The 23,435-nt window shown below is 40.9% G+C and overlaps 1 protein-coding gene across 2 annotated transcripts in view; it reads left to right on the forward strand.

The window, feature by feature from the left end:
• The first annotated feature begins 7,541 nt into the window (after positions 1-7,541).
• CORIN (corin, serine peptidase) overlaps positions 7,542-23,435 on the forward strand; it is a 271,320-nt gene continuing 255,426 nt past the window's right edge. For both annotated transcript variants that reach the window (XM_017540328.2, XM_017540330.2), the window contains exon 1: positions 7,542-7,776. In XM_017540328.2, the coding sequence (XP_017395817.1) occupies positions 7,720-7,776 (57 nt within the window). In that variant the 5' untranslated portion in view covers positions 7,542-7,719. The remainder of the gene's footprint in view (positions 7,777-23,435) is intronic.

The following is a 23,435-nucleotide window of genomic DNA, read 5'->3' on the forward strand; positions in this document are numbered from 1 at the left end:
TTTGTAATCTGGAATATTTATTATTATCTAAAATATTCAGGAGCCTATAATTTTAAGTTAGGCATTAGTATCAATGTATAAAATTCTAATACTTCATGTGGAAGACAGTCACTGATAGATACCTAAAAGTATCTAAAAAGTGGTAGAAATGTGTTTTAAACAGAAGTAGGAAGAAGGATTTTAAAATTTTGCTGAGATAGAGTCTTGCTCTGTTGCCCAGGCTGGAGTGCAGTGGTGTGATCTCAGTTCACCGCCACCTCTGCTGTCTGGGTTCAAGCCCAGCTAATTTTTTTTTTTTTTTTTTTTTTTTTAGTAGAGATAGGGTTTCTCCACGTTGGCCAGGCTGGTCTCAAACGCCTAGCCTCAAGTGATCCATTCACCTCACCCTCCCAAAGTGCTGGCATTACAGACATGAGTCTCTGTACCTAGCTCTTAAGTATTAGCTTGTGTCCAGAATTAAAGGACAGTCATTCCTTTCTTCATGGGTGTTTTGATTTTAGAATTTTTAACCTTTCCTGTGACAGAATTACAGTGTTGGCATTTTAGAAGCCCTAAATCAGATATACTACACTCAAGTTATTGCCTATGCTGACTAAAGTTGAGTGTTAAGGGAACAACCAGGTGTCTACATGGGAAGTCATTACTATCTATAATCATTATCATCTATGTCAGAACCTGGGCCTATTAAGTGAGCATGAGGCCTACTTCATATCTGTTGTTTGTTGGGCTTCTGTTCTTGCCAATTTTTTTTTTCCTAATTTGTGGAGAAGAATTTAGGAGCAGAAGAAGGAGACTAAATGAATGATATATAAAGTTGTTTGTTGTTTAAGTCATACAGCTATTCCTTCACTTATTCAGTCCACAGATATGTTTTCTATATGTCAGGAACTTTCTATGTTCTGGAGATAATGGTAATCTTTCTTCCTATATTGTTGCTTAGGCAGAGACAAACACAGGCAGGAAATAGACATAAAAAAATGAACATGATTTTATGTGTGGTAAGTAGTATTTAAAAAAATAAGAGGAATGGTATATATAGAATGTGGTGAAAGTAGGGGGTGCAAAGACACTGGCTAATTTAGAATGGGAAAACCTTTCTGAGATGGGGACATTTGAGCCATGACCTGAATGACCTCCATTTGAATCTGTGAAAAATGTATGAGAGAAAGCAGCAGGTACAAAGTCCCTAGTTTGGGAATTGCTTGGCACACCTGAGGAGCAGAAGGGTTGGTGTGGCTGGAGCCTAATGAAATTTAAATTGAGAGGGGGATATGTCTAGGCCAGTTTATGTCATGCTTGATAGACCAGGATAAGAAATTTGAATTGTATTTGAGTTGCAATGGACAGCATTGGAAGGCTTTAAGCAGGGAAGATACTTTTTTTTTTTTTTTTTTTTTTTTTTTTTTAAGACTGCTGGCTATCATATGGAGAAAAGACTAATGTGCAGGGATAAGTTAAGTTTTATCTGAATACTTACACTAATTTGTTCTGAGGAAAATAAAGTAATGCATATTGTCCTTTTAGCTTCAATCTGGGCCAATTAGAGAAGGAATGGGAAAAGTTACCAGATAGCTACTAAGAATGGCCTAAGATTGTGAATGTGATGGTCTTGTTTTCCTACTTACTTATGGCATTAACAAAGTGTATTAGCTTCCTATTTGAAATTTGTGGAATATGTATATTGAAATCTTTAGAGATTTTTTGTTTAAACACTTTTAGGGTTTGACACTTAGTGTTTGTATTTCAGTTAATTTCACTATTCACATCTAAAGTAAATGAAAACAATCTCAGATAAGTATATTGCTGCTAAAATCGTCAAAGGAACTTTACTAAGGCAAAGCAGTGAAAACATTTGCCTTCTATAAAGAAGTTTTGATGCTTGAGCTTCATGGCTGTGAAGATTAAAATTTTTAAGTACAGATAAATCTCTGTGCTACTGTATAGAGAGCGATGACATATAAGAATTTTTGGTTCTTCATGTTATTTTAAATGCCCATGAGTAATACCAGAAACAGACTTTATTTGGAAATAGGTATATTATTTAAGACAAAATTTGAAGAGATTTAGAGTGTTCCATTTATCTTTGAGAAATTTTTTTTTTCTTTGTTTAGATACCTGGCACAGTGAACTCAATAGAAGACTCTGTCCTTACTGTGCATACAGTCTGTGTTGGGGGTTCTTCCACATAAGCAAATAAGTGAAGATTAAGCCAGGCTGAGAGCAGTGGGAAAGAAGGGCCACCCATGTGGGGGATCTAGCTCACTGCTAAGGGTGACTTTTTGGGGTGCTTGGACCTCATCCATCCTTTTATAATCAAGATTATTAAAATAATGGGATATACTTTATGCTGATCTCCAGAAGAACAAAGGATTAGTGGGTGTTAAACCAAGAATACTAAAGGTACAGCAGTAGTTAAAAGTGCTGTGACCAGGTATAGGGAAGAAAAGGGAAGGCTGTAAAAAGAACCTCTGAGGACCCAGGTGACTCTAGCTGTTAATGTCTGCCTGTCCTTGGGCATTGGGAACTGAAACAGATGTCTAAGCTGTAGAGCTAGAGTTGACATGAGATAGCTCTGTCTCATCTTGGGTCTGTGGAAGTTGCCCTCTTTGTTGAGTGGCAGTGATTAGGCCACTGTAAGACCCAAAGCTTATGAGGTTGAGGAGCTTCACAGGGTGAGGAAGAAGCAAAGTACTGGCTACTACTTCCTAGAAGAGATGTGAGAATTTGGGAGTGTGGGAGGAAGCGAGAGACCCTGTGATCTCCAGCAACTTAAGAGACAGGCAAGACCAGCTATCCACCTGGGAAGCCATTTTCATATATTTTAGAATCTGGGCATATTGAGCAAGTTCAGGTCTATTTCTTACCGAGCTGCTATTGTTGCTAAATTTCCAATTAGTATTTTAAGTTGTGCCGTGAAGGATTATATGCAGTTTGAAACTCCACAGTCCAGATTCATTTGAGTTAACACCCCTGTATTCCATGTATGTACACTCTTAATATATCACCGAATATTTCCAAAGCCCTTCTAGTTACTTTCATCTGGTCATCCTCCATCTTCTCACAATACTTTTTCCTCATAGCACTAAATAGTACCTGTCCTTATATTAAGTGCCTATTTATTATCTACCTCTTTCCCTGGAATGTAAACTCCATGAGGGCAGGAATGCAGTTTCATTTATTACTATAACCCTAGAGTAGAGAACCAGGCCTGGCCACATAGTAGATGCTAGTATTTGTTTCCTAGGGCTGCTGTAACAAATACTATATACAAGTGGCTTAAAACAATGGAAATTTATTCTCTCACAGTTTAGGTGTCCAAAAGTCCCAAACCAAGGTGCCAGCAGGGTTGGTTCTTTCTGGAGGCTCTGTGGGTGGCCCATCTTTCCTACTGCCTTCTTAGCCTGGCTTAATCTTCACTTATTTGCTTATGTGGAAGAACCCCCAACACAGATCATATGCGTAGTGAGGACAGAGTCTTCTATTGAGTTCACTGTGCCAGGTGTCTAGACAAAGAAAATGCCTCTCTTGGCGTCTGGCAGTGGGTGGCAATCCTCCGTGTTTCCTGGCTCATAGCACATCATTTCAGCATCTCCATCTTCACATAGCCTTCTACTCGGTGTCTCTGTGTGTCCTTTTCTGTCTCCTAGAAGGATCATCTCTTTGGATTTAGGGCTACCCTATTCTAATATGATTTCACTGTAACAAATTATATCTGCAAAGACTTTATTTCCACAGAAGGAAGGTGACATCCTGAGGTTCTGGGTGGACATTAGTTTGGTGGGGAGTGGTGTGGCGATACTAACCTACTACAGTGCTCAGTAAATATTTACTGGGTGAATGATAATTCAGAGTGCAATTCTAAGCTGTAAACTCCTTGGACATTTTCATCACTGTTAATCATTGCTACAGAAGGTACAGATTAGTTTGTGGTCCCAGATTTCTTAGGCTCCAATTCTGCTTCTACCACTTTCTAGTTGTGAGATCTTAGGCAAGCTCTTTAACTTTGTGAGCCTCAGTTTCCTCTTCTGTAAAATGGTGACAATAAGAATTAACAAGTGCCCAGTAAGTTTTAACTGTTATTATGTGTCTACAACTATTTTAAAGCACTTTCTATATGTAATCCTCATAATATATGAGGTGAGCCTATTACACTTCTCATGACAAAGGAAACTAGATTTGTTTCAAGAATTAAAAATCTAGAAAATTATATATCACTTCATGAAGTGCCTGGCACATAGTACATAGACCAGCTTAGCTGCAATAATATAGATGAGTGACTTTACCTCATATCTTTAAGACTTCTCAAATTGATTCACAAATCAGAAAAAAAAATTTGTGAGGTGAGGCATCTTACTTTTTGCACATATGGTCACTGTCATTGACGGGCTGCATCCCTGGGAGGACTAAGTAGGATGCTGGCCAAAGGTAGGGGCATATTGAGGCAGTGAAATTGCAGTACAGGACCCCTCTGGAGTACTAGATGTGTGAGAGAGCTAAAAATAAAATTCCTTTGACATTTCTTACGGGTCAGTTATTATCTCCTTCTTAATGACTACTATGGTATATTAGAATCGGGGATTGATGTCCCAGAAATATTATGTACAGCAAACAACATCTACATGAATTGCTTTTAGCAGATACTGAATATGTCAATGGGCTAGAGTGTATTATGGTAGATGTGGGTATGTTCTTTTCCCCATTTTGACCAAACTCTCCCCTCTCTGCAACAGGTAAATTTCCAGTTTACCTGTTTCTTGCTGTTTTTATTTTTATTTTTGGAAGGCTTTGAGTCTTTATATCTCAGCTGAAATATATCTTTACATGTTTGTGTATTTGTTTAATACCCTCCACAAGGCTGAAAGCCTTGGTGAGTGCAGGAACTCTGTCTAGGTTGTTCATCTGGCAGCCAGCAAGCCCAAAATAAGTATAAGTTGAATGAACAGCTAGATGAGCCATGGCGTAGCCTGTTTTAGCTACTGCTTGCATGTTATCATCTTGGGATGCTGCTTGCTTCTCCAAGATCTTTCTTGTTCTTAAATTGTCTTCAGTTGTAGTACGAAGTACTAATTTGTTCTGTAATGTGATTTGTTACCAAAGTTTGCTCTGTAAAATCACCCTTTCCTGAGGTGTATTCAATACCTTTAATGTTTCCATAAATCTCTTCAAGGTTTGTGTGTTTTTCTTTTGAATTCTCTAGTTGGTTGATGTATGCTTGAAGTGCTAGATAATGAAAGTTTCAGTAGGCTAGAAATGTTTCTTTTTTGTGAAATTATTTAAAGAAACTAGATGATGGTTGGCACTTGAAGCTGAAATGCAAACATAGCTAGTTTTTTTTAAAGAATAATTCAGATAGGTCATTAAAGGGGGATCACTATGAGCACACTGCATATTCAAATCAGTTTGAATATGTTTTGAGGCTTCTAACAGTTTTATGATTCTTTATATTTTAAAAGTTTATTCCAAAGAATATAAAATATCTTTACCCTCTTTTTTTCATATCATCACCCTCATGCAAAGAATACCTCAGCTATTCATTCTGGTACTGTTGGTAACTAGAACTGGTTGGGTTTTCTTGCTAAAAGGAGGTTTAACAAATGTTTATTTTATACCACTAATGCAGTTAGCTTTAGTTGTCAGAGGAACTAAAAGTGGGAAAGTGAGGGAGACTGATCGACCCTGTCTATCTCAAATCCACTCACTTCGCTACTTTAATTTCATAGTCCCTGTGGCACCTCCACCGGAGGGCAGAAAGTGGAAGAGAAAGGAGATGAAATAGAAACTTGCCCTTGGTTTGAGAATGCCTGTAGAAACCTCAGCAATTGAATCCAACCCTCATGTTATATTGTGAGTTAACTGTGCCCCAGAAAGACTATGTGATTTGCCTACAGTGGAGCTGTCAGATGAATTTCCTAGGTTCTTGATTCCCAGACTGGCGCTGCAGTGATGGTGTGTGATGAGGTAGTATCTTAGTAAGAATACAATCCAGGGGCCGGGCGCGGTGGCTCACGCCTGTAATCCCAGCACTTTGGGAAGCCGAGGCGGGTGGATCGCGAGGTCAAGAGATCGAGACCATCCTGGTCAACATGGTGAAACCCCGTCTCTACTAAAAATACAAAAAATTAGCTGGGCATGGTGGCACGTGCCTGTAATCCCTGCTACTCAGGAGGCTGAGGCAGGAGAATTGCCTGAACCCAGGAGGTGGAGGTTGCGGTGAGCCGAGATCGCGCCATTGCACTCCAGCCTGGGTAACAAGAGCGAAACTCCCGTCTCAAAAAAAAAAAAAAAAAAAAGAATACAATCCAGAAGTCATTGCCTCAGAGGAATACCAGCTCAGCTACTTGCTAGCTTGTGTAGGCTGGTTACTTCAACTCCCTGAATCCGCTTTCTTATCTCAAAAAGACAATAATAGCATCTTTCTCAGAGTAGTTGGTGGAACTAAAAGAATACATGTAAAGTGCTTAGTACAACACCTGCCACATAGAGCTGAATTACTGTGAATTATGATAAATTTGTCAGATACTGGTTTACGAACCTGATGTTGGAATAATATGGAATCAGTGTTTCAGTTATTTTACTATATATATGCAATACTTTCTATATTTGATCTCATTTCAGAAACAAAATACTGATTCCCCCATTTTACAAATGCATAGTTTTTTCTCAGCAATAATATTTAAGAACCAAGTGCTTGGCACATATATTGTTGTCTTATACATGGCTTTCTTTAAATAATGGGGATGGATTTATTCAATAACCTCATGAGTAATTTTTGAAATTTCCATTAAGATCTTTATTGAAATTGGATGAAAAATCATTTCTAAGAAAAACTCAATGAAGTGTCTTTCTTTGCCACATTTGACAATTGTGTTGGACTTGGTAAAGTAATCATTACCAAGGCCAGTATCTCCAGTGCCCTCCTTGACGCTGCGTTAGAAAAGGTAGCTGCTTCTGAATGACAGAAAGGCAAGAATTTGTTTGCCTTTTAGGTTCGGCCTGTGGGTGCCCACTGCAGGAAATCAGGAACTAGGTTATTGGAAGCAGTTAAGGTGGTGTTCTCCCTTGTCTCTGCAGCCTCAGCAAAGACTCAGGCAGTCTGGCAAAAGCAGTTTCTTCAGCATACCTAACAGAAGGCAAGTTTCCGTATGCCTGATGCAAATAACGCTCGCCCTTTAAACATTAAACCTTTTTTGAGATAAACTTGGTCTTTAATTGCTAGTGCCTGCAGTTAATTTTGATTTTTTTATTGGCTACATTCTGGTTAAAAGAAAATGCTCTAGGATGTGATATGGAAAATTTGGAGAAAAGTAACTCTTTTGCTCCCACTCATCCACAACTTAAATTGAATCGGTCCTGTCCTTTTCTGCTGCCCTCGTGGAGTGTAAGTTTTTGGAGGAGACCAGCAGAAATTGGCTTTCTATATGCCCCTGAAGAATTAACTTCTTTGAACGCAAATTGGTGAGGACATGGAGGATCTGTCATTAAGGGTTATTATGGGTGGGACCCAGAGACGAGAGTGAAGGGAGGGTGTGGTCCGCGGGTGGGATCTGTAGAGCAGATAAAATATGGGGCCCCTGGCCCTTGAAGTTCAGTGTGTGTGTGTCTCTCTCTCTCTCCTGAGCTTGGAGAAAGGCATCCGTAGCGCCTCCCTGGGGGACACGTAGAGGAGAGAAAAGCGACCAGGATAAGAGTGGACAGAGGAATAAGCAAGGCTTGTTCTCCATGAAACAGCCCCCTGCTCCGGAAGAGCGCTACCGCACAGCCGGGTCCCCAAAGCCGGTAAGATCCAAGATTCGCTGCCCTACCACAGCCAGGTCTGATGTCCTCTTCTTAGTCCTGGTGAATTCAGGGTCGGCCCCTCCCGCCCCTGTCCTCTCCTCCGCCCAATGCCACCTCCTTCCCCTGCAGTCGGTGAGCTCCGGCTCTGACAGTCCCGCGCTCAGCACCCTGCACCCAGTCCCTGGTCCCGACCTCCACCCGGTCGCCCGGCGTCCGAGACCCTCCCAGGGTCATGGGCAGGGTTTCCTTCAGCGTTCGAGTTGGCTTGATCCAGAGACCCCGGTCCCCACGCCGTGGGCGATGCCACCTTTCCTGCAGAGACCCTCCTCTGCACGGTGCCCTCCATGCCTCTAGTGGACTTGGCTGCGCACTGGCGGCAGCGGAGGCTGCAGATGGAGCTGTCGGAGCCGACCCCTCCACAATCCACGGCTTCCTCTCCGCGCCGGTGTCGCGGGCGCCCGGTGGCTGGAAAGACTGCGCGGCAGCCTTGTCTGGCCCAGACGTAAGCCCCCTTCCCCAGCTGCGCGCGCCTGGGTCTCGGTCCCTCCACAGTCCCGGCTCGCGCTCGGTACCCCGGCCCCCAGTTGGTGCCTGGGGATCACTCGCCCTTCCTAAGCGCTGGCACCCCAGAACTGGCCCTCTTGCAGAGTGCTGGGAACTCGTAGGTCCCTGCGCACAAACTTTCTCCGGCGTGTACCTGCCTAGGCAGAGGAGCGCTGGCCGCCGGGGGGCGCAGGCTCTGCGCTGTAGGATTTGGCTGGCTCCGATTCAGTGTCGGAAAGGGACAGCGTTGCCTCTTGTTCAGGAGAGGAAAGAAAGGGAAGACTACCACGGACAGTCCCCACTGGCCTGAGCCCCCAGGAAGCGGGTCTAATTTGCGGATGCCCCTCTCCGTCGGTGTCATGAGGGCCCCGGAATCCGCTTGCTACCGCGAGGGTCCCAGCTTCTCCGAAACGGGGACCTGCCGGTGACGCTTGCTGCAGGCAGAGGGCGGGCTGTGAGGGCGGAAGGGAGGTGGTGTCTTGTAGGATCTTACAGGTACTCAGTTCCCCGGCTCCCGTGGCGGGCGCCCGACTCCCGGTGCTACCTGGTCGGTCGGGGCCAGTGGATAGCGGTGTAGGCGCTTTTTGCGCGGCTTTCCGTTCCTGAGACCCAGCCCTGGGCGCTCTATGAACTCAGCAGGGAAGCTGCAGGACTGGGCATTCCCAGGGAACGTGTTTCAGTAATTCATAAAGTGGAGCTTTCCTCCAGCGGGACACTTCTGAGAACAATGCACTGCCAAGACGGACTCCTGTACAAAACTTCGACTACTGACATATGCACAATTGTGGCTTCTAGTTTTTATTTTAATTTTTTATTTAAAGTAACTTATTGATGGAAGCAAAACTCTGCAAACGAACGTCAGACCGCTACCAGAAAGGGGGTGAAGTCATAACTTTCTGGTGGTTATTGTCCAAGGACAAATTTAAGCAGATAGTTTTGAAATTAAAGATACCACAAAACATTAATTTTGGCATAACCCTGAGGCAATGAGAAGAAACAGTGCATTTATAAAAAGTTGTTAAACCTTTTTTTTTTTTTTTTTTTTGTCACAGTCAAAACATTCACTAGCTTGTTTCTGTTATTAGGTGCCCAATAATTTTGTTGTGTGAGACTGTGCTAAAAATTGGTCCTCAGGTCCTGGGGCTTGAGAGGCTAGAAGAGGCTCCTGGGGCTTGAGAGGTTAGAGGAGGCGTCTGCATAGACTCACATCTGCGCTTGGCTGACCAGTCAGTTTTCCAAAGCATACCAGAATGCTTTCCAGGACACCAAGAATTTCAATAGGATGAACTATTTTTAGGGTTATCTGGGTGTGGAATCACATCAACCTCAAAACCTCAAGATTATATAAGCCCTTTTTTAAGGGGAGGGGACTCTTTCCAGAAAGTTCCTTTCAGGGTAGGCTTACAGGACCAATGATGAATGCCTCTGTTAACCTTTCAGTGGGTTAAAGCAACAAACTGAGAATTGCTCTATTAACCTCATCAAGCACATACATATTCAGGTTTAGGGACACTATTTTTTAAAAGATGCAAAACTCATTCCTTTAGAAACCTTCATAATACTGCGGAAATCGCAACAGCAACACATAGAAGGCAGGCATCAGTGCTTCCGCATCTTGCATTCCACCACCAGTTGTGGTTTCCTTTTGGGAGAGTCACATTTTCCACCATAGCTTCATGTGGATTTCAGCATTTGCTAGCTCTATTGCCTGGCCAGCGCCTCAGTTGACCCCCTCACCACTGTTGGGGGCAGACAGGTAGTTAGAGGAGAAGCTGAATGGCCCAGGAACTCCAGAGAGTTAGCATAGTCACTTTCCAAAGCCTGTACTTTCAAATCTCCATGCTGTTAATGAGGTACTCCTTTCCTTATTTTTTCTCTTTTCTGCTCTTCTAGCTTCTTTCAACACAAAGACTTGCGGTCTTAGGGTTTCTGAGTGTCTACACTGCTGGGGTAACAGGAGTTCTCTGAGGACTAGGAGAGCTGTAACAGAGAAATGTTCCTGAGTGTATCTGAGGGGGAAGGTTTGTTTGACCTGCTAATTCTACCTAATAAGTTATTCAACAAGCATGCATTCATGCATCTGTTAGTCCTATAACTATTCTTGACATTCCACTTTGCTGGACCAAATGGAAAATGAGGCTGGCTGGCTAAAGAGTACTGACCCGATTCTGGCTAGCTAAACATACAAGGTTCACACTGAATACTCAAGGGATTCCCAGACTTACCTGTTCCTCAGAGTCTACACATTCACGCAAACACATACACACACAGACACTTTTTTGTTTTAGGTTTGTTCAGAGAGGGTGGAAATAGTAGGCACCTTAAGAGTAAAAGGTGCTGTAGATGGCCTGCCTTGGTGGGAAGAGTAAGAGCTTTGGTGTCAGACCTCTGACTCTGCCCCTTAAAAACGGCAAGGCTCTGGGCAAGTCAAATTATCTTCTTGCTGGGCTCAGTTTCCTTGAAACTGAGAAAATGGAGATGACATTACTGACCACTGGTAAGGACACTGTGGATTATGGAATCTGTACTAGAAGTACTTTATGTAATAGTGTTATATTCCAATGAAGTTTCCCTAACCTTTTTTTTTTTTTAACTACTTTATTGAAGTTTTGGCAAACAAAAACCTGTACATATTTAATGTAAATAATAAGTTTGGAAATAAGTATGCATCTATACAACCATCACCACAATTAATGTCATAAACCTATCCATCATATTCAAGAGTTCCCTTCTGCCATCTTTATTATTATTATTATTATTTTGTTATAAGGACATTTAACATAAGATCTACCCTTTTAGCAAATTTTTAAGTATAGAATATACTATTGTTAACTACAGAAGCCATGCTGTGTAGTAGGCAAACCACTATTCTACTCTCTGCTTCTATGAGTTTGACTATTTTAAGATTCCTCTTTTAAGTGGGATCATGTAGTATTTGTCCTTCTGTGTCTGGCTTATTTCATTTAGCATAGCGTCCTCTAGGTTCATCTCTGTTGTTAGAAATGGTAGGATTTCTTTCTTTGTTAAGGCTGAGTAATATTCCATTGTATATATATACATACAATGTATATATACCCCATTTTTCTTTATCCATTCATCCATCAATGAGCATTAGGCTGCTTCCATGTTTTACAACTGAGGCAAAATATACCATTGAGGAAAGATATACCTGAGTGAATAATGCTGCAATGCCCATGGGAATGCAGATGTCCTTTCGGGATCCCAGTTTCAAATCTCTTAGTTACATAGCTAGAAATGGGACCATATGGTAGTTCTATACTGTATGTTGGTACCATATGCTGGATCATATGATAGTTCTATTTTTAATTTTTTTGAGGAACTTCCATACTGTTTCCCACAATGATTGCCCCAATTTACATTCTCATGAACCATATACAAGGGATTCATTTTCTTGGCATCCAACACTGTTATCTTTTGTTTTTTGATAATAGCCATCCTAACATCTTAATGGTGGCAAAGACGTGAAATCTCTTCGTGGTTTTCATTTGTAGTTCTCTGATGATTAGTAATATTGAGCATCTTTTCATATACTTACTGGCCATTTGTATGTCTTCTTTGGAAACATGTCTATTCAAGTATTTTGCCCATTTTTAAATCAGGTTATTAGCTTTTCGGCTACTGAATTGAAGGATTTCCTTATATATGTTGGATATTAATCCTTTATCAGATATAAGATTTGCAAATGTTTTCTCCCGCTTTATAGTTGCTTTTTCATCTTGCTGATCAAATCCTTTGCTATGCAGAAGATTTTTAGTTTAGTGTAATCCTAGTTAGTTATTATTGCTTTTTCTTTTTTGCCTGAACTTTTGGTGTCATATTCAAGAAATTATTGCCAAGGACAATGTCAAGATTTTCGCTTATGTTTTCTTTTAGGAATTTTATGGTTTCAGGTCTTATGCTTAAGTCTTTAATCCATTTTGACTTGATTTTTGTGCATGGTATGAGATAAAGGTCCAATTTTATTCTCTTCCACATGGATAACCAGTTTTCCCAGTACCATTTGTTGAAGACATATCTTTCCCCAATTGTATATTCTTGGCACCCTTGTCAACCATGTATGTGTGGGTTTATTTCTGGCCTCTCTCTTCTGTTTCATTGGCCATATGGCTGTTTTCATACCAGGACCATACTGTTTTGATTTGTGTAGCTTTGTAATCTATTTTGAAGTCAGGAGGTATGATACCTCTAATTTGTTTTGTTTTTCCTTGTTCACAATTGCTTTGGTGATTTATTTTCTAACCTGTTTTTAACTTGAGGAACCAGTCTCATCTCAGACTCATGAGGAGTATCTCAAGAATTTTTCCACTGGCAGCTTTCTGTGACTCCAGAACCATGCTATGCAGTGGAGTAGCTGCGAACCAGTGTGGTTGTTTAAATTTAATCAACATTAAATCAAATTAAAAATGTATTTCTTCAGTCTCCTTGGGCATATTTTAAGTGCTCAGTTATTTTATAAAGCTGGTGATAACTGTATTGTGCAGCATAGATACATGATTTCCCTCATTGCAGGTTGTTCTCTCAGGCAGTTCTAGAGCTTTCTTTTGCTTGAGTGATGATATAGGAAGATTTTAGGATGATAAATGTTTTCCTAGGCCAGGTGTGGTGGCTCATGCCTGTAATCCCAGTACTTTGGGAGGCTCAAGCAGATGGATCAACTGAGGTCAGGAGTTCAAGACCAGCCTGGCCATCATGGCAAAACCCTGTCTCTACTAAAAATACAAAAATATCACCCGAGCATGGTGATGCCTGCCTGTAGTCCCAGCTACTTGGGAGGCTGAGGCAAGAGAATCACTTGAACCCGGAAGGCGGAGGCTGCAGTGAGCCGAGATCACACCACTGCACTCTAGCCTGGGCCATAGAGGGAGAAGTTTTCCTGTAAAGCACCTTTGTTTTCTTCTTTTTCTTTTAAGAAGTGGTTTTCTATAGCAGAATCACTTCTGTTTTGTTGAGGTCTCTTACATGGCTCAGATATTTGTTGAATGGTAAATGGCTAGATTCATGTATAAATCACTGACAAGTGAGTATTAGTCATATAATCCTCTGAGTTCTCCCCTTCAGCCTTGATGATTTTGCTTATGTATTGTTCTTTTCCCTCCCTATTAGCTTTACAGCTGATGATTTTTCCTGGTTTTAGAGCAGAAACTGATACAAGAGAAGGAGGCTCTGCTCTCTCCATATGCACTTCTACATGTTGTACCATTTTTTACAAGAATGAAAGTAGTACAATACTAAGTTCAATGTTTGGGGGAAAAATCTGCCAAGTGTCCTGATTAGTTTTTAATCAGGCTTAAAAACTCATGCTCCACCTCACTCTGTAGGACCACTTCCCGAACTCATTTCCATTTGACAAACTATGTGTTTTACTTTCATGGCCTTCCTTGTGTGTGTCAGTGTGTTCTCTTATTATAAAAACATCAGTCATATTGGATTTAGGATTTACCCTAATCCAGCATGACCTCATCCTATCTACAACTGCAAAGACCCTATATCCAAAGGAAGGACACATTTTGAGATTTTGGTGGACATAAATTTTGGGGACACTATTCAACTTGTTGCAGATGCATAGATAGGTCAGTCCTTTCCCTACCTGGATTTCTTACCCCATGAAGTATATTCTGTTCCTGAGGCGTTGCTCAGTCTGCTTTAGGGCAAGCACAGTCTGTAATGCTTATTATTCTCATGGACAGATAATCAGCATGCAAATTGGGAGATTACATTTAGCTAATAAGCGCATTCTACCTGGATGTGGAATGCATGGGATAACTCACCTTGTGACTGCTGAATCAGCTGTTCTTCCCCACACCCATCACTGTTCCCAGCTCTGTCTTCAGTTTCTACCCTTTCTCTTCACTCATAAAGAGCCACAGTCATCCTGGAGCACTGGCTTGTCTGTCTGCCTCATTCTTGAGCCTTCTGCAGTGGCATTTGGTCTGCTCTGAGCTCTGCTGAAGGGTGCCCGTGAATTATGCCTTCCCCCCTGCCTGCTGACAGTTGCTCCAGTCAGCTCACCTGACAGCAACTGTTTGCATATTTTCCTGCAATACATCTCTACATGTCCAAACCATCAGAGCTGGTGGTGACAAATGCAGTGTCAATGCTTGGTCAGGCTGGTTGGGGATCCAAGGTGGTCCTGTAGGTGATCCATCTTGTCATTTAATATCAGTGATGAAACTCTGTAGGAGACTCAAGACGACATCTGTGAAGAAGGGCCAGTCAGCCAACAGGCTGGCTTAGGAGCAGGGCAGAAAATACAGGGGCGGGTTGCAAAGACCATTTTGGTGTCTCCAGCATGTACTTCCTTAGCCTAGGGTCCTTTCAACCCCTGTTAACCTTTAGTTTGACAGCACTTGAAGAGTACCTTTTGTTTCCAGCACTTGGGGGGAATTTTAAAGGCCTTATGCAGCTATGAAAGTAGATGTCAGTCCCTGAGAGGCCATGAAAGTGTCATAGATAAAGATTGACAGTACCAGGAAATCTTAATCTGGGACTCCAACACCCTCCTGAATGGTGAAAAATCTTTTTATGAATAGTTCTGTTTGCGTTTTTCTGGCTACAGCACCACAACTTCCCAAGGAAGGAAAGCCATAAGCTAGATCTAAATAGCTTTAACGTATGAGAATTCAGCCACACAGCCTAGACAAAAAGAATACATTCCTCCCCTTATTCAACAGGAGACATCAGTGAACAAAACAAAGATCCATGCACTTGTGAAGCTTAATTTCTAACTAAGCAATAACCCTAAACCAGGAGTGTAGGGAGGAGAGATGAATGTTTAATTAAGACAAGTCATTATACTCATTGTCCTGGAGGAAGAGCAAAAGATGAGAGAAAGGAATCTGCCGTTTCAGAACTCTGGTGACTTTTACGTGCATTCTTCTTGCAGTTCTACACATGATCCTGGGTTTAAAGATCTGTACCATTTTATTCTCTAACCTCAAGCCAATTAATTAATCTGGTCTTCAACCGATGAGCCTGTTCTAGCTCTGAAAAAAAATACCATGTGGGATTTATTGATGGAAGTTACATTGGACCCCAGTGTGACACTCTCTTAAGCCTTTTCGGAGATTAGTTTGACAGTACACAATTTTCATCTTCATGTGTCTATTTTAGAGCCTCATTCTGGGAGCAAGATGCCACTCCTCTGTAGTGTGGTTTGAAAATCAAAGCTACCTTGTTTTATTTGCTATTTATCTGTCATCCTTTAAAATAGTTTTGTCCAAGGCAAGCACAATCAGAAAGGGGAGTTTAATATGAAGTTGATACTAGGTTGCTATGAGATTTTACAGAAGTCAGTTAACATTTTAGATCCTGGTGTACTTGTGTAAATGAGGTAGTTGGACTATTCACTCTTTCAGGGTCTTTTTCGATCTGAAGGCTGTAATGTTTATGTGGCAGCATGCAATGAGCAGGACACTGGCCCATTTTACTTTATTCTTTCTCTCTTCCCTTTCTGACAGTTGACGAGCTGGTGTGTTTTTTCCTTCCTGACACCAGATGCATGGTATCCTAACAGCACTGCTCCAACTCTCTGACACCAACTGCATGTCCTACAATTCAACTCAATTCTGGCACTATCTACCTGAAGTCAGTGTCAGATCCCACAGGACTGCCCCCACGTTAGATGACAGTTGCAAGTTCTGGGCTGCCTGCCCTTCTGACTGACTGGCCATGAATCAGGGGTTCCCATAACTCTCTCTCCAGGTTCAATAATTTTACCTAATGCCTCAAAGAATTCAGGAAGACACTTAACTCACATCCACTTGTTTGTGATGAGGGTTACAAATGAACAGCCAGTTGAAGAGGTGCATAGGGTAAGGTCCAGAAGGTCCAGAGGTGTCCTACCCCAGTAGAAATATAATGTTAGCCACAGATGTAATTTAACATTGTCTAGTAGCTTCACTCAAAAAAGCAAAAAGAAACAGATGAATTTAAACTTAATAAGATAGCTTCTTTAACTCAATATGTCCAAGATTTTATAATTTTAATATGTAATCAACATAAAAAATATTAACAAAATCTTTTACCTTCTTTTTTTTTTTATAACAAGCCTTTACATTTCACTCCCCTTACAGCATTTCTCTGTTCAAATGAGCTACATTGCAGGTGCTCAGTAACACTGTGTCGCTAGTGTCTAGGGTATGAGGGAGTACAGGGCTATATGGAGTGAGATGGTCTGAATAATGACCCCCTAGAATAAACCCACATCCTAATCCCCGAGACCTGTGAATGTTATTGTATATATCAAAACTGTCAAAAGGGACTTTGCAAATATAATTAAATTAAGGATTTTGAGATGGGGAGATTATCTTGGATTATCTGGAAGGTCCTGATGTGATCACAGTGCCCTTAGAGAGTGCAGGAGCTTCTGTCCCCATGGAATTGGAGTGTGCCACCTCCCAGCATATAGATGTGTTCACCAATTCACAATCTCTAAGCCCTGACACTTAGGGGTTTTTGTGGAGATTTCTTTCATTACACAGGCATGAGTATGTGGTTATTAATTCAATGACTAGCCCTCTCTTTTCCCAGGAGGCTGGGAGTAGGGCTGAAAGCTCTAGACTTCTAATCAAAGCTTAGTCTTTCTGGAGACCAGCCCCTATCCTGAAGTTAAATAGGCATTGTCAAGAATCCAAGAATCACCGTGTTAGAACAAAAGGTACTCTTATCACTTGTATCACTCAGGATATTGCAAGGGATTTAAGGAGTCCTGTGTCAGGAATTGCGGGAAAAAACTAAATATATATTTTTAATTATACCATAGGAGTGCTGCCTGGGTAAGGGGCATCCTAGATGATCTTAGTGTCCACTTCCCTCTTAGTGTGCATTTGCTAATTCTTCGTATAGTCACCCTTTGCCAAAGTGAAAAATTGCCTGTTCAACCCCAAAAGACCGATCAGAGGAAAGCTGGGAGGCAGTTTAAATCACCATAGCCCTGGTTTCTCTGAGGGTATCTACTCTGGCTGGAGGTCAGATCCTATCATCCTACCTACGTATGCAGCTATGGGTGGTGAACAGAACGGGGAGACACAGTCATTGGTATCAGCACTCTTCTACCAGATGGCCCAGGATAAAGCTGGGTGCCAGGTGTGCCTCTGGGTGCTGTGGAAGTGTGCACAGGAGAAAAATCTGTTTCCTTAAATTACTAGGTAAGAAATATGCCCCTATGCATTCAAAGTAAAGAAATATTTTTTTAAGAAACATAATAAAAATATGCTCAGAATAGCAAAGGACTAGAACTTTAAGGTAGAAAGGGAAAATTCTGGGATCTCTGAAATTTAGAGGGTTGAAAGCAAAACCACTCAGGAGGTAGAGTGAGCCTGATTAAACCATTAAACTCAAGCAAGGAAATCAGCCAGGCAGCCTTAGGTGCAGAGGTGCATAGACGAGGGCTCAAGTTCTAACTTATCACTTACTGACTGGGTGCTCCTCCAGCAAGTTAATTTCCCTTAGGCTCCATTTTCTTCTCCAAAAAGTGGGAATAATACATCTCTAACAAGGCTGTAGTAAGGACTTAATGAAAGAATGTATTAATGAAAATGCTAGAATGCATCTTGCTAAATATATGTATTTTTTTTGTTACTCTTATCTAGTTGTGCGAATCTCTAATAAAACATCCCTCTTGAATTGAAATCTGATTTGCAGGAATTTAGTGGCTGTCTCTAGAGAAAAAAGAAATGTTGCTTCCAAAGCCTGAGTTCTCCTATGAGGTAAAGTAAGGCAAAAATGAAACAACTGAAAGGTAAAGTTGTTTACCTTTATGGTCTTTATTGCTTCCTTTATGGTCTTTAGTAGTACTACCCCAGTAGAAATATATTAGCCACAGATGCAACTTAAAATTGTAGCTGCACTTGAAAAAGCAAAAAGAAACAGATGGATTCAATCTTAATAAGATAGCTTATTTATCTCAATATATTCAAGATTTTATCATTTTAATATGTAATCAACTTAAAAATTACTTACCTTCTTTTTTTCATAACAAGTCTTTAAATTTCACTACCCTTACAGCATTTCTCAATTCAAATGAGCTACACTGCAGGTGCTCAGTGATGACATGTAGCTAGTGCCTGTGGTATTGGAGAGTACAGGGCTATATGGAATGAGATGTTCTGAGTAATAACCCCCTTGATAAACCCACATCCTAATCCCTGAGACCTGTGAATGTTATTTTACATGTGAAAGGGGACTTTGCAAATGTAATTAAGGATTTTGAGATGGGGAGATTATCTTGGATTATGTGGGAGGTCCTGATGTGATCACAATGCCCTTAGAGAGGCAGAAGGGTCAGAGTCACATGTGACAATTAGTGATGATGGATGTAGAGAAGGGAGGAGGAATGTGCTTTGAAGATGCAGGAAGGAGCCACAAGCCAAGGAATAGAGGCAGCCACTATAAGCTGGAAAAGCACAGATTCTCCCCTCAGAACCTTCGGAAGGAAGTAGCCTTGATAACAACTTGACCAGTGAAAGTGATTTCAGACTTCTGATCTCCAGAATTGTCAGAGAATAAATTCACGTTGCTTTAAACCACCAAGTGTATGATAATTTGTTATAGCAGCAAGAGGAAATGACTGTATAACTGATACACAAATATTAACATCATTTCCAAACCTGTTTTGTGAAGGTGTTGCCTTGGTTGCAGAGTCTTAGACAATTACAGTTGGCTTCATGTCACCTTGCGCTGGGGTAAGCATTTGCAATCATTCCTAGGGTTTTCGTGCATTACTGCCATCTTAGCGCTGGGGTCTTTTTCTTTCCCTGACTCAACTGCTGCCTTTGATGGCAAAAACTCTGTTCATGTTTTATCACCACCCTTAAGCCCTTACAGACGAACAGAGGAGGAAGGTTTTCATATTAGGATATAGTGTGCAGCAGAAAAAAAATTAACAGGAGCACTGATAAAATGATATCTAGGCTCTTCTCTGGACAATTTCAGTGGTTCTCTAGGAATAAGGCAGAGAACCAGCACAGAAAAAAAAAAAAAAAAAATGGTTGGCCAGGCACAGTGGCTCATGCCATAATGCCAGCACTTTGGGAGGCTGAGGCTGGCGGATTGCCTGAGGTCAGGAGTTCAAGACCAGCCTAGACAACATGGTGAAACCTTGTTTCTACTAAAAATATAAAAATTGGCCAAGCATGGTGGTGGGTGCCTGTAATCCCAACTAGTTGAGAGGCTGAGGCAGGAGAATCGCTTGAGCTTGGAAGTTGCAGTGAGCCAAGATCACGCCACTGCACTCCAGCCTGGGTAACAGAGTGAGGCTCTATCTACAAAAAAAAAAAAAAAAAAAAAAAAAAAGCAATGGTTTAAAAAAGTTACTGGCACTCTTTTTGTTTAAAATTGTACTTTAGGGTCTGGGGTACATGTGCAGATCATGAAGGATTGTTGCATAGGTACATACATGGCAAGGTGGTTTGCCGCCTTCATGCCCCCATCACCTATATCTGGTATTTCTCCCCATGTTACCCCTCCCCACCCTCCCCATTCCCTGCTGTCCCTCCCCTAGCCCCCCCAGATGACTGCAGTATGTGATGCTTCCCTCCCTGTGTCCACATTTTCTCACTGTTCAATATCCGCCTATGAGTGAGAACATGCGGTGTTTGGTTTTCTGTTCTTGTGTTAGTTTGCTGAGAATGATGGTTTCCAGATTCATCCATGTCCCAATGAAGGACACGAACTCATCATTTTTTATGGCTGCATAGTATTCCATGGTGTATATGTGCCATATTTTCTTTATCCAGTCTATCGTTGATGGGCATTTGGGTTGATTCCAAGTCTTTGTCTGTTATTGTAAATGGTGCTGCAATGAACATACATGTACATGTATCTTTATAACAGAACGATTTATAATCCTTTGGATATATACCCAGTAATAGGATTGCTGGGTTGAATGGTATTCCTGTTTCTAGGTCCTTGAGGAATCACCACATTCTCTTCCACAATGGTTGAACTAATTTATACTCCCACCAATGGTGTAAAAGTGTTCCTATTTCTCCACATCCTCTCCAGCATCTGTTGTCTCCAGATTTTTTAATGATTGCCATTCTAACTGGCGTGAGATGGTATCTCAGTGTGGTTTTGATTTGCATTTCTCTAATGACCAGTGATGATGAGCATTTTTTAATGTTTGTTGGCCTCATATATGTCTTCTTTTTAAAAGTGCCTGTTCATATCCTTTGCCCACTTTTGAATGGGTTTGGTTTTTTCTTGTAAATCTGTTTTAGTTCTTTGTAGATTCTGGATATGAGCCCTTTGTCCGATGGGTAGATTGCAAAAATTATTTCCCATTCTCTTTGTTGCCAGTTCACTCTAATGATTGTTTCTTTTGCACACAGAAGCTCTGGAGTTTAATTAGGTCTCATTTGTCTATTTTGGTTTTTGTTGCCAATGCTTTTGGTGTTTTAGTCATGAAGTCCTTGCCTATGCCTATGTCCTGAATGGTTTTGCCTAGGTTTTCTTCTAGGGTTTTGATGGTGTTAGGTCTTATGTTTAGATCTTTAATACATCTGGAGTTAATTTTAATGTAAGGCGTCAGGGAGGTTTCTGCTTTCCGCACATTGCTAGACAGTTTTCCCAACACCATTTATTAAACAGGGAATCCTTTCCCCATTCCTTGTTTTTGTTGGGTTTGTCAAAGATCAGATGATTTTAGATGTGTGATGTTGCTTCTGAGTCCTCTGTTCTGTTCCATTGGTTTATGTCTCTGTTTTGGTATCAATACCATGTTGTTTTGATTACTGTGGCCTTGTAGTATAGTTTGAAGTCAGGCAGTGTGATGCCTCCAGCTTTGTTCTTTTTGCTTAGGGTTGTTATGGCTATGTGGGCTCTCTTTTGATTCCATATGAAGTTTGAAGTGTTTTTTTTCCAGTTCTGTGAAGAAGGTCATTGGTAGCTTAATGGGGATAGCGTTGAATCTATAAATTACTCTGGGCAGTATGGCCATTTTCATGATATCGATTCTTCCCAACCATGAGCATGGAATGTTTTCCATCTGTTTGTGTTCTCTCTTATTTCTTTGAGCAGTGCTTTGTAGCCCTCCTTGAAGAGGTCCTTTACATCCTTTGTTAGTTGTATTCCTAGGTATTTTATTCTCTTTGTAGCAATTGTGAATGCGAGTTCGCTTTTGATTTGGCTCTGTTAGTCTGTTATTGGTGTATAGGAATGCTTGTGATTTCTGCACATTGATTTTCTATCCTGAGACTTTGCTGAAGTTGCTTATCAGTTTCAGGAGATTTTGGGCTGAGACGGTGGGGTCTTCTAAATATACAGTCATGTTGTCTGCAAATAGAGACAATTTGACTTACTCCTTTCCTAATTGAATACTCTTTATTTCTTTTTCTTGCCTGATTGCTCTGGCTAGAACTTCCAATAGTATGTTGAATAGCAGTGGTGAGAGAGGGCATCCTTGTCTTGTGCCAGATTTCAAAGGGAATGCTTCCAGTTTTTGCCTGTTCAGTATGTTATTGGCTGTGGGTTTGTCATAAATAGCTTTTATTATTTTGAGATACGTTCCATCGATACCTAGTTTATTCAGAGTTTTTAGCATAAAGGACTGTTGAATTTTGTGGAACGCCTTCTCTGCATCTATTGAGATAATCATGTGGTTTTTGTCTTTGGTTCTGTTTATGTGGTGGATTATGTTTATAGACTTGTGAGCCAGCCTTGCATCACCAGGATGAAGCCTATTTCATCATGATGGATAAGCTTTTTGATTTGCTGTTGCATTCAGTTTGCCAGTATTTTATTGAAGATTTTTGCATCTATGTTTCATCATGGAGATTGGCCTGAAGTTTTCTTTTTTTGTTGAGTCTCTGCCAGGTTTTAGTATGAGGATGATGTTGGTCTCATAAAATGAGTTGGGGAGGATTCTTTCTTTTTGTATTGCTTAGAATAGTGTCAGAAGGAATGGTACCAGCTTCTTTTTGTATGTCTGGTAGAATTCAGCAGAAACCCATCTGGACCTCGACTTTTTTTGGTTGGTAGGCTATTAATTGCTGCCTCGACTTCAGCCCTTGTTATTGGTCTATTCAGAGTTTCAACTTCTTCCTGGTTTAGTCTTGGGAGGGTGCACGTGTCCAGGAATTTATCCATTTCTTCCAGGTTTACTGGTTTGTGTGCATAGAGTTGTTTGTAGTAATCTCTGATAGTAGTTTGTATTTCTGTGGAATTGGTGGTGATGTCCCCTTTATCATTTTTTATTGCATCTATTTGATTCTTCTCTCTTTTCTTTTATTAGTCTGGCTAGTGGTCTATCTATTTTGTTGATTTTTTCAAAAAACCACATCCTGGATTTGTTGATTTTTTTGAAGGGTTTTTTGTGTCTCTATCTCCTTGAGTTCTGCTCTGATCTTAGTTATTTCCTGTCTTCTGCTAGCTTTTGAGTTTTTTTGATCTTGCTCCTCTAACTCTTTCAATTTTGATGATAGGGTGTCAATTTTAGATCTTTCCTTGCTCTTCATGTGGGAATTTTTTGCTATGAACTTCCTTCTAGACACTGCTTTAAATGTGTCCCATAGATTCTGGCACATTGTGTCTTCATTCTTTTGGTTTCAAAGAACATCTTGATTTCTGCCTTCATTTCATTGTTTATCCAGTCAACATTCATGAGCCACTTGTTCAGTTTCCATGAAGTTATGTGGTTCTGAGTTAGTTTCTTGATCCTGAGTTCTAATTTGATTGCACTGTGGTCTGAGAGACTGTTTGTTATGATTTCCATTCTTTTGCATTTGCTGAGGAGTGATTTACTTCCAATGAAGTGTGATGTGGTGCTGAGAAGAATGTATATTCTGTGGATTTGCAGTTGAGAGTTCTGTAAATGTCTATTAAGTTTGCCTGGTCCAGATCTGTGTTCAAGTCCTGAGTTTCCTTGTTGATTTTCTGTCTCGTTGATCTGTCTAATATTGACAGTGGAATGTTAAAGTCTCCCACAATTATTGTTCAGGAGTCTAAGTCTCTTTGTAAGTCGTTAGGGACTTGCTTTATGTATCTTGGTGCTCCTGTACTGGGTGCATATATATTTAGAATAGTTAGCTCTTCTTGTTGTATTGATCCTTTTACCATTATATAATGCCCTTCTTTGTCTCTTTTGATTTTTTTTTTTT

Source organism: Cebus imitator, unplaced genomic scaffold, assembly GCF_001604975.1.
Source record: "Cebus imitator isolate Cc_AM_T3 unplaced genomic scaffold, Cebus_imitator-1.0 Scaffold124, whole genome shotgun sequence".
NCBI lineage: Eukaryota > Metazoa > Chordata > Mammalia > Primates > Cebidae > Cebus > Cebus imitator.